The sequence below is a fragment of the Silene latifolia genome, chromosome 1 (genome assembly GCF_048544455.1).
Source record: "Silene latifolia isolate original U9 population chromosome 1, ASM4854445v1, whole genome shotgun sequence".
NCBI classification, from domain to species: domain Eukaryota; kingdom Viridiplantae; phylum Streptophyta; class Magnoliopsida; order Caryophyllales; family Caryophyllaceae; genus Silene; species Silene latifolia.
Window position 1 is genome coordinate 91532696 of NC_133526.1, and position 11894 is coordinate 91544589.

An 11894-nucleotide genomic window follows, 5' to 3' on the forward strand; every position below is an offset into this window, starting at 1 on the left:
TTACCATTTTTCAAATTTGATTTTTTAAATCTCATTTTTTACTTTTTTTTTTCTTGTTGATATTGCTTTGTTAATATCCGTCTTGTTATAAATATTTGCCAATTTTCGTATTTAAAATTTTGTTTTGGTATTGTGTGATTTAGGATCTATTAAACTTACTTTTTCGGTTAAAATTACACTTTTTCGATTAAAATTACACTTTTTAACGTTAAAATTACACTTTTTTTCCGTTAAAATTACACTTTTTTGGTTAAAATCACAGTTTTTTTCCTGTTAAAAGTACACTTTTTCCGTTAAAATTACACTTTTTTCTGTTAAACTTACACTTTTTTTCCGGTTAAAATTACACTTTTCCGTTAAAATTACACTTTTCTGTTAAAATTACAATTTTTTCCTTTAAAATTACACTTTTTTCTGTTAAAATTACACTTTTTTCCTTTAAAATTACACTTGTCTTCATTAAAGTTACATTTATCTCTATGATTAAAGTTACACTTATCTCTACTAAGGTTACCTTCTCAATGACTAACGTTACGCTTTTGGACTAAAGTTAGAACAATTTGGACTGAAATTACACAAATTTGGACTAAAATTACACAATTTGGACTAAAGATACACAAATTTGGACTATAGTTATACAATTTGGATTAAAATTACACTTTTATGGATAAAATTACACTTCCGTGGACTAAAATTACACTTTTGTAGACTAAAGTTATACATTTGTGGATTAAAGTTACACATTTTTGGACTAAAATTACACTTTTTTGGACTAAAATTACACTTTTATACACTAAAATTACACTCATAAAACGATAAAAGATATATACTATCAATGTACTAAAGTTACCCTTTAGTGGACAATGATTGAAATTGCACAATCTCAATGATTCAAAATAAATGAATTGTGTAACTTTAGTCCAAATTGTGTATTTTTACTCTGTTTTAGTCGTAAATAGTGTTATATTAGTTCAAATTTATTCGTAAATAGTTTATTTTCAGTCAAAAATTGTATTTTTAGTCCAAATTTAGTCGTAAATAGTGTATTTTTAGTCCAAATTTTGTATTTTCAATCCAAAATTGTATAATTTTAGCTCAAATTTAGTTGTAAATATTGTATTCAATTTAGACGTAAATAACTCCATTAGTTAGTTCAAATAGTCCAAATAGTCCAAATTAGTTAATCCATATTGTCCAAATTGTCCAAATTAGTTAGTCCAAATTGTCCAAATTAGTCTGTCTAACTTTAATCCAAGAGTGTAACTTTAGTCATTGAGAGGGTAATCTTAATAGAGATAAGTGTAATTTTAATGAGAAAAAAGTGTAATTTTAATGAAAAAAAGGTGTAATTTTAAAGTAAAAAAGTGTAATTTTAAAAGAAAAAATGTAATTCTAACAGAGAAGGTGTAATTTTAAAGGAAAAAAGTATAATTTTAACAGAAAAAGTGTAATTTTAACAGAATAAAAGTGTAATTTTAACAGAAAATAGTGTAATTTTAAAGAAAAAAGTGTAATTTTAACGAATGAAAAAAAAGTGTTATTTTAAAGGAAAAAAGTGTAATTTTAAAGGAAAAAAGGGTAATTTTAACGAGAAAAAGTATAATTTTAACGGATATGAATAAGGCGAGATTTGTAAAATATAAAACAAGAAAATATAATAATAAGGCGAGATTTTAAATACCAAATATAAAATTATAACCTAGCAAAAAAAATAATAAAAACCAAAACACCGAAATAAAAACCAAAATACTAAATCTAAAATATAGTATAACATCCACAACATTAAAATAATAAAATAACCAAAATAAAAACCAACAATACTAGATCTAAAATAATAAAAAACCGAAAAAAACCAAAATAAGAACAAAACAAAAATCAAATAAATGGTGCATAACGGTAGTATTGGGGTTGATTGTGGTTGTTGGTTATACTATATCCGCAAATAAAAAACAATCGTCACATAAAACAATCAAAAACGTCACATAAAACAATCAAAAACAATGAGATTTACAACAACCGTCACAAAAAAACGACCAAACAACGACCGACACCACCACCACCTCCTCTCGGATCTGCAACAACCGTTCTCACCTGCCACGACCATTGTTGCAGAGGTGTCGGGGGTGTGCGGCAGAGGCGGCGTGGGGGAGAGGAGAAGGGAGTTCGTGAGTGGAGGCGGGTTGTGGTCGTGGGTCGGTTGTGTCGGCTGGTTTGTGGTCGTGGGTGGGTGTGGCGACAGTGGGTGAGTCGTGGGTGGATGTGCGTGATGGGGCACAACCACGGCCGTGGAGTGAGTGGGCTGGTGGTGGGGGGGTCGTGGTCGTGGGGTTCAGTGGTGGGTGGCTGCATCATTGTTGTGGGGTGATAGGGCTGGTGGTTTTTTTGGTTTTGTTTTGTTTTTGATTGTTATTTTGGGTTTTTTTTGAGTAATTATTTTGGGTTTTTTTTTTCAGATTTTATTTATTTATTTTATTTTATTATTTTTTTTTGAGGAAAAAGCCAAAGGCCTATTTCATTAAAGATAAATCGAACAGTACAACTGAGTTCGCAGTCGGCGGCAGATTATCGGACCATTCCACTCGACCGGACTCACTAACTAACAAGACATGAGCTAACGCATGAGCAACCGTATTGTTTTTCCTACTAGTATGCGACCAAGAAACTGAAGAAAAAGAAGAACATAAAAACACAATATCGTCTAAGACTAAATGAAATAAACTCCTGCAATGTTTATAGTTCCGAAGAGCATCGATGACTTGTAAACAATCGCTTTCAACCACAAGCTTGTCGTGTCCCTTTCGAGCCGCCTCCTTCAACCCTTCGAGAATTGCCACCGCTTCCGCCATATGAGGTTCCAAGCATTGTGCCTGCAAAATAGACAGCCCCCATTCGACCCGTCCCCCATCGCTACGGCGACCACCACACCAAAGCCAACCCCTACACCACGTCATAATCCCCGCATCAACGTTCTTCGCCTTCATCGAAGCCTCCTCCACGTCTTGCCACCTCTGCCTATCCCCGCCCCCTCATTCTGTTTATTCTTCACTCCCTGCCTACCATCTTTTCCACCATACCCTCCGCTAGCTATCTCATCCAAAACATCGCAGCTCCTTTGCAACACTCTCCGTGGATTCACCTCTCTCCCTTCGAATAAAGCTTTGTTTCGACATTCCCATATGGCCCAACACCCAACCATAAATTTCCCATGCTCCAAACCACCCAACTCTCTCCACCTCGCCTCCACCCAATCCCGCAATCGACCACCCTCTTCCTCCTCCTCACTCGCCAAACCCAAGCCCTCCCAAACCCAGTTAGCAACCCAGCAATCTTTAAAATGATGGAGACTCGATTCAAGACAAGAATTACATAAAGAACACAAAAAGTTCTCACCTCGAACTTGGGAAGCAATGTTCGCGCCTGTAGCTAAAGCCTCGCTGCACAGCTGCCAAAAGAATAGCTTGACTCGGGGCCACACCGGGATCTTCCATAACCGATTCCATAGCCATTTCTCCCTCTCCCATTCCGACATATCACCATAATCCACGGACATCCTGGCACCAACAATCAATTTATAAGCCGTCCTTACGGAATAAACCCCATCACGTTCAGGCTCCCAAAACCACAAGTCACGAGTCCTATTCTCTCCTAGCCGAATGTTCCCAACTCTCTCCCTTTCAAAAGGCAGAAAAATCTCATTCACCAGCTCCATATTCTAGGTCTTGCCATCGTCATTTAAAAGCTCCGACACTTTCATCTCTTCCCTACCCTGCCTGGCACGGTGATAGCACTCTCCCTGATTGCGTGCCCGGTATCCATGCATTCCTCCAAACGCTAGTCTCTAGCCCATCCCCAATACGCCTTCTTAACCCACATTCCATGACCTTCCTAGCCTCAATAATCCCTCGCCACGTATAACTGGGATTATGTCCCAATTCAGCCGTGAGTATGGAGCCGTTGGGATAGTACTTCGCTCTCATCATTCGCGCCCATAAACACTCGGGGTCCGTTAATAATTGCCAGACTTGTTTTCCTAGCAACGCAAGGTTAAAGGACATAAAGTCCCGAAAACCCATGCCACCCATACACTTTGGTTGACACAACTTCCTCCAAGCTACCCACGAAATACCCCTCTTCCCCTCTTCATGATTCCACCAAAACCGAGACACAATAGATCTAAGCTCGTCGCAAAAGTTTGCCGGGAATTTAAACACACTCATCACATAGGTAGGGAGTGAATTGACCACCACCTTTATGAGAACCTCCTTACCCACTCTAGACAACAATTTCCCGCGCCAACCATGTAATCTTTTACTAAGCTTATCTCGAATGATGTCGATCAAACCCTTCTTCGATCTTCCAATCACCGTAGGTAACCCAAGATACTTCGACTGCTCTTCCACCTCGACTATGCCCAACCTAGTTGCTAAATTACTTCGTTTGGTCCGTGGTACCCCTTTGCTAAACGAAATTGTGGTTTTATCAAAGTTTACGAGCTGACCCGAAGAAAGTTCATATCGTCGCAAGACCTCTTTAATCACATCAGCCTCACCCTCCGTCGCTTTGGGAAAAAAGATACTATCATCAGCGAACAGGAGATGCGAAACCGCGAGTGCCCCTACTGAAACCTTAACTCCATGCAGCGTCCTCCTCTTACATGTGAGTCCATAAGTCCCATTATGGGCCATTGGATCTTGGAAATGGAGGGCTAAGATGAGAACAAAAAAATTAAGGTTAATGCTCTAATTTTGCCATCTTCCTCTAATTTTCTCATTAACTACATTAATCCTCCTCATCTTTCATTCATCATCTCATTATCACATCTCCTCATTCTCTCTCTATATCTCACTTCTCCATATTCTCTCCAAAAAAACCAAGAAAAAAAAACCCCCAAAAACCAAACAAATAAAAAACCCAAAAAATCCAAATAAATCATTTATTCATCTATTTCTCATTCACCATCCACCTACCACCACTCACCGGAAACCACCATAGTCACCAACCGCCACCGCCGCCGCCGCCACCACCACCGCCGCCGCCTCCACGTCATTTTTTTAAAAATATTGATGTTTTAATTTCAATCTTGGTGTTGTTTTTTTTTCCTCAAATATCGTCTTGCTATATAATATTGTTTCAAATTTGTGATTTTTTTATTTTAATCTTAGATCTACTAAAATAGATCAATTTTCATTGACCCGTTTTCTTTTCATTTCCGTTTTTTTTTCAATTTTGATGTTTTGGTCTTTTTTTTTTTTTCCGGTTATTGGCATTCTTACAAATTACAGTTTGATTTAGTACTAAATCTATTAATTATGAAATCTCATTGTTTACTTTTTTTTCACTAGATCTTTGATTTATTTTACCATTTTTCAAATTTGATTTTTTAAATCTCATTTTTTACTTTTTTTTTTTCTTGTTGATATTGCTTTGTTAATATCCGTCTTGTTATAAATATTTGCCAATTTTCGTATTTAAAATTTTGTTTTGGTATTGTGTGATTTAGGATCTATTAAACTTACTTTTTCGGTTAAAATTACACTTTTTCGATTAAAATTACACTTTTTAACGTTAAAATTACACTTTTTTTCCGTTAAAATTACACTTTTTGTTAAAATCACGCTTTTTTCCCCAAAAGTACACTTTTTCCGTTAAAATTACACTTTTTTCTGTTAAACTTACACTTTTTTCCTAAGTTAAAATTACACTTTTCCGTTAAAATTACACTTTTCATTAAAATTACAATTTTTTCCTTTAAAATTACACTTTTTTCTGTTAAAATTACACTTTTTTCCTTTAAAATTACACTTGTCTTCATTAAAGTTACATTTATCTCTATGATTAAAGTTACACTTATCTCTACTAAGGTTACCTTCTCAATGACTAACGTTACGCTTTTGGACTAAAGTTAGAACAATTTGGACTGAAATTACACAAATTTGGACTAAAATTACACAATTTGGACTAAAGATACACAAATTTGGACTATAGTTATACAATTTGGATTAAAATTACACTTTTATGGATAAAATTACACTTCCGTGGACTAAAATTACACTTTTGTAGACTAAAGTTATACATTTGTGGATTAAAGTTACACATTTTTGGACTAAAATTACACTTTTTTGGACTAAAATTACACTTTTATACACTAAAATTACACTCATAAAACGATAAAAGATATATACTATCAATGTACTAAAGTTACCCTTTAGTGGACAATGATTGAAATTGCACAATCTCAATGATTCAAAATAAATGAATTGTGTAACTTTAGTCCAAATTGTGTATTTTTACTCTGTTTTAGTCGTAAATAGTGTTATATTAGTTCAAATTTATTCGTAAATAGTTTATTTTCAGTCAAAAATTGTATTTTTAGTCCAAATTTAGTCGTAAATAGTGTATTTTTAGTCCAAATTTTGTATTTTCAATCCAAAATTGTATAATTTTAGCTCAAATTTAGTTGTAAATATTGTATTCAATTTAGACGTAAATAACTCCATTAGTTAGTTCAAATAGTCCAAATAGTCCAAATTAGTTAATCCATATTGTCCAAATTGTCCAAATTAGTTAGTCCAAATTGTCCAAATTAGTCTGTCTAACTTTAATCCAAGAGTGTAACTTTAGTCATTGAGAGGGTAATCTTAATAGAGATAAGTGTAATTTTAACAGAAAAAAGTGTAATTTTAACAGAAAAAGGTGTAATTTTAAAGTAAAAAAGTGTAATTTTAAAAGAAAAAAATGTAATTCTAACAGGAGAAGGTGTAATTTTAAAGGAAAAAAAGTATAATTTTAACAGAAAAAGTGTAATTTTAACAGAATAAAAGTGTAATTTTAACAGGAAAATAGTGTAATTTTAAAGAAAAAAAGTGTAATTTTAACAGTAACAGAAAAAAGTGTTATTTTAAAGGAAAAAAGTGTAATTTTAAAGGAAAAAAGGGTAATTTTAACAGAAAAAAGTATAATTTTAACGGATATGAATAAGGCGAGATTTGTAAAATATAAAACAAGAAAATATAATAATAAGGCGAGATTTTAAATACCAAATATAAAATTATAACCTAGCAAAAAAAATAATAAAAACCAAAACACCGAAATAAAAACCAAAATACTAAATCTAAAATATAGTATAACATCCACAACATTAAAATAATAAAATAACCAAAATAAAAACCAACAATACTAGATCTAAAATAATAAAAAACCGAAAAAAACCAAAATAAGAACAAAACAAAAATCAAATAAATGGTGCATAACGGTAGTATTGGGGTTGATTGTGGTTGTTGGTTACACTATATCCGCAAATAAAAAACAATCGTCACATAAAACAATCAAAAACGTCACATAAAACAATCAAAAACAATGAGATTTACAACAACCGTCACAAAAAAACGACCAAACAACGACCGACACCACCACCACCTCCTCTCGGATCTGCAACAACCGTTCTCACCTGCCACGACCATTGTTGCAGAGGTGTCGGGGGTGTGCGGCAGAGGCGGCGTGGGGGAGAGGAGAAGGGAGTTCGTGAGTGGAGGCGGGTTGTGGTCGTGGGTCGGTTGTGTCGGCTGGTTTGTGGTCGTGGGTGGGTGTGGCGACAGTGGGTGAGTCGTGGGTGGATGTGCGTGATGGGGCACAACCACGGCCGTGGAGTGAGTGGGCTGGTGGTGGGGGTCGTGGTCGTGGGGTTCAGTGGTGGGTGGCTGCATCATTGTTGTGGGGTGATAGGGCTGGTGGTTTTTTTGGTTTTGTTTTGTTTTTGATTGTTATTTTGGGTTTTTTTTGAGTAATTATTTTGGGTTTTTTTTTCAGATTTTATTTATTTATTTTATTTTATTATTTTTTTTTGAGGAAAAAGCCAAAGGCCTATTTCATTAAAGATAAATCGAACAGTACAACTGAGTTCGCAGTCGGCGGCAGATTATCGGACCATTCCACTCGACCAGACTCACTAACCAAGACATGAGCTAACGCATGAGCAACCGTATTGTTTTTCCTACTAGTATGCGACCAAGAAACTGAAGAAAAAGAAGAACATAAAAACACAATATCGTCTAAGACTAAATGAAATAAACTCCTGCAATGTTTATAGTTCCGAAGAGCATCGATGACTTGTAAACAATCGCTTTCAACCACAAGCTTGTCGTGTCCCTTTTGAGCCGCCTCCTTCAACCCTTCGAGAATTGCCACCGCTTCCGCCATATGAGGTTCCAAGCATTGTGCCTGCAAAATAGACAGCCCCCATTCGACCCGTCCCCCACTGCTACGGCAGACCACACCAAAGCCAACCCCTACACCAGTCATAATCCCCGCATCAACGTTCAGCTTCATCGAAGCCTCCTCCACGTCTTGCCACCTCTGCCTATCCCCGCCCCCTCATTCTGTTTATTCTTCACTCCCTGCCTACCATCTTTTCCACCATACCCTCCGCTAGCTATCTCATCCAAAACATCGCAGCTCCTTTGCAACACTCTCCGTGGATTCACCTCTCTCCCTTCGAATAAAGCTTTGTTTCGACATTCCCATATGGCCCAACACCCAACCATAAATTTCCCATGCTCCAAACCACCCAACTCTCTCCACCTCGCCTCCACCCAATCCCGCAATCGACCACCCTCTTCCTCCTCCTCACTCGCCAAACCCAAGCCCTCCCAAACCCAGTTAGCAACCCAGCAATCTTTAAAATGATGGAGACTCGATTCAAGACAAGAATTACATAAAGAACACAAAAAGTTCTCACCTCGAACTTGGGAAGCAATGTTCGCGCCTGTAGCTAAAGCCTCGCTGCACAGCTGCCAAAAGAATAGCTTGACTCGGGGCCACACCGGGATCTTCCATAACCGATTCCATAGCCATTTCTCCCTCTCCCATTCCGACATATCACCATAATCCACGGACATCCTGGCACCAACAATCAATTTATAAGCCGTCCTTACGGAATAAACCCCATCACGTTCAGGCTCCCAAAACCACAAGTCACGAGTCCTATTCTCTCCTAGCCGAATGTTCCCAACTCTCTCCCTTTCAAAAGGCAGAAAAATCTCATTCACCAGCTCCATATTCTAGGTCTTGCCATCGTCATTTAAAAGCTCCGACACTTTCATCTCTTCCCTACCCTGCTGGCACGGTGATAGCACTCTCCCTGATTGCGTGCCCGGTATCCATGCATTCCTCCAAACGCTAGTCTCTAGCCCATCCCCAATACGCCTTCTTAACCCACATTCCATGACCTTCCTAGCCTCAATAATCCCTCGCCACGTATAACTGGGATTATGTCCCAATTCAGCCGTGAGTATGGAGCCGTTGGGATAGTACTTCGCTCTCATCATTCGCGCCCATAAACACTCGGGGTCCGTTAATAATTGCCAGACTTGTTTTCCTAGCAACGCAAGGTTAAAGGACATAAAGTCCCGAAAACCCATGCCACCCATACACTTTGGTTGACACAACTTCCTCCAAGCTACCCACGAAATACCCCTCTTCCCCTCTTCATGATTCCACCAAAACCGAGACACAATAGATCTAAGCTCGTCGCAAAAGTTTGCCGGGAATTTAAACACACTCATCACATAGGTAGGGAGTGAATTGACCACCACCTTTATGAGAACCTCCTTACCCACTCTAGACAACAATTTCCCGCGCCAACCATGTAATCTTTTACTAAGCTTATCTCGAATGATGTCGATCAAACCCTTCTTCGATCTTCCAATCACCGTAGGTAACCCAAGATACTTCGACTGCTCTTCCACCTCGACTATGCCCAACCTAGTTGCTAAATTACTTCGTTTGGTCCGTGGTACCCCTTTGCTAAACGAAATTGTGGTTTTATCAAAGTTTACGAGCTGACCCGAAGAAAGTTCATATCGTCGCAAGACCTCTTTAATCACATCAGCCTCACCCTCCGTCGCTTTGGGAAAAAAGATACTATCATCAGCGAACAGGAGATGCGAAACCGCGAGTGCCCCTACTGAAACCTTAACTCCATGCAGCGTCCTCTCTTCCACGACCCTTCGCATTAAATTGGACAAGGCTTCCGCACATAATATGAATAAATAGGGCGATAACGGATCGCCTTGCCTTAACCCTCGTGACGGTCTAAATTCCCTTGAAGGAGTTCCATTGATTAACACCGCGAAGGACACAGTCCGGACACACTCCATCACCCTGTTAATCCACGAACTATCAAAACCCATCGTTGCAAGGATCTGCTCTAGAAAAGGCCATTCGACTCTATCATATGCCTTTGCCATGTCCAGTTTAATAGCCATTTGACCCTCGGAGGATTTCGAATTTTCATATAATGAAAAATTTCGAAGGCAACCAACACATTATCAGAAATCATTCTCCCCGGAGTAAACGCACTTTGATTCACAGATACAATTTCCCCTAGAAACGTTTTTAATCTGTTGGCGAGCACTTTGGACACAAGCTTGTAGGCCACATTACAGAGACTGATTGGTCGGAAATCCCGGATTTTGTCCGGTGCTTTCTTTTTTGGGATAAGAACAATATTAGTTTTGTTTATATCCCGTGGCGATCTTTCTCTTCTCAAAATAGTAAGCACAGTAGCGACAACTTCCGACCCAACAATGTCCCAGTAAGTTTGATAAAAGAGCCCATTCATACCATCCGGTCCCGGAGCTTTCAAAGGATGCATTTGATGTAAAGCCTCAATGATCTCATCCTCCCCATAATCACGCCTCAACTCCAAATTCATAGCATCTGAAACATGATCCTCCAGGCCGAGCAAGACGTCATTGAAGTTCGAAGGATTCGAAGACTTGAAAAAATCTTCAAAATAATTATTAGCCACTCTCGAAACTGCTTCCTCACCCACATGGACCGTACCGTCATCATCGACCAGGTTAGAGATGAAATTTTTCCTACGTCTATCACCCGCCCTTGAATGGAAGAAGGAGGTATTTCTATCTCCATCCTTAAGCCACAACGCCCTAGATCGCTGACGCCAATATTGCTCTTCTTTTTTCCGCAACCCGGCCAGCTCTGCTACTAGCTTCTTACGTTTCTGAACATTATCCGCACTTCGGTCCCCTTCATTCAGCTGGGCAAGTCGTTTGAGTTTTTGTTCCATATCTTTGCCAATGCGATTAATGTTGGTCTTCTTCCAAGCCCTTAGTTCACTAGCACATGCCTGCAACATAGTCACCAAATCACCCCTCCCTCTATAAAAGCCTCTCTCAACAGCTTCCCCACACCCTTCCTCCTCAGTCCAGAATTGCTCGAATCGAAATTGGCGCCTCCTCACCCCCTCCATCTCCCTCCTGTTTAAAAGTAATTTGATTGGCGAATGATCAGACAACTCTCGTTCGAGAGAAAAGAGCCGAGCAAACGGGAATAAGTCAAGCCACAAACCCGTACACATGGCCCTATCAATCATACTTTGCCTATTAGCATCCCCTACCTGCCAAACAAGAAATTGTATCCCTCCCACGCCACATCCCGAAGGCCACAATCGTCAACCGCTGCTTGAAAGTTGTTCATTTGCCATTGAGGTCGACTTCCACCTTTCATCTCCGTTGAAAATAATATTTCATTAAAGTCACCAATGCAAACCCACGACAGAGCTGATTGCCTGCTAAGGACTCGTAGAAGTTCCCAGGATAAATGCCGATCAGAGACAGCTGGCCAACCATAGAAACCCGTCAATCTCCATTCCCCTCGCTCTCCTTTGATGACGAAATCCATGTAATGTACTGAAGCTGACTTAAAAACACAGTCTATTTCCTTCTTCCACAAAAGAGCTAAACCTCCTGACCTCCCCACACTATCCACTTCCATGCCATAGTAACCAACCAGCCTTTCCCTCACCCTCCTCATTTTACGACCACTAAGTTTCGTTTCGCATAAAAACAAAATGGCCGGGGCCTCCCTCCGTACTA

General features: G+C 38.6%; 4 protein-coding genes across 4 annotated transcripts; all 4 read right to left on the reverse strand.

Moving 5' to 3' along the window:
• Positions 1-2977: 2977 nt before the first annotated feature.
• Positions 2978-3709, reverse strand: LOC141650596 (uncharacterized). The gene has a single exon (XM_074458681.1). The coding sequence runs from the start codon at positions 3707-3709 to the stop codon at positions 2978-2980; it is 732 nt and encodes a 243-aa protein (XP_074314782.1).
• Positions 3710-7860: 4151 nt separating this feature from the next.
• Positions 7861-8325, reverse strand: LOC141650612 (uncharacterized). Its single transcript, XM_074458682.1, has one exon. It carries the CDS (start codon positions 8323-8325, stop codon positions 7861-7863), a length of 465 nt encoding a protein of 154 aa, XP_074314783.1.
• LOC141650628 (uncharacterized) lies at positions 8322-9053 on the reverse strand. Its single transcript, XM_074458683.1, has one exon. It carries the CDS (start codon positions 9051-9053, stop codon positions 8322-8324), a length of 732 nt encoding a protein of 243 aa, XP_074314784.1.
• A 1151-nt stretch (positions 9054-10204) lies between these two features.
• LOC141650659 (uncharacterized) lies at positions 10205-11832 on the reverse strand. The gene is made up of 2 exons (XM_074458684.1): positions 11417-11832; positions 10205-11276 (listed from the first exon to the last, which is right to left on the reverse strand). Exons 1-2 carry the CDS (start codon positions 11830-11832, stop codon positions 10205-10207), a joined length of 1488 nt encoding a protein of 495 aa, XP_074314785.1.
• Between the last annotated feature and the right edge of the window lie 62 nt (positions 11833-11894).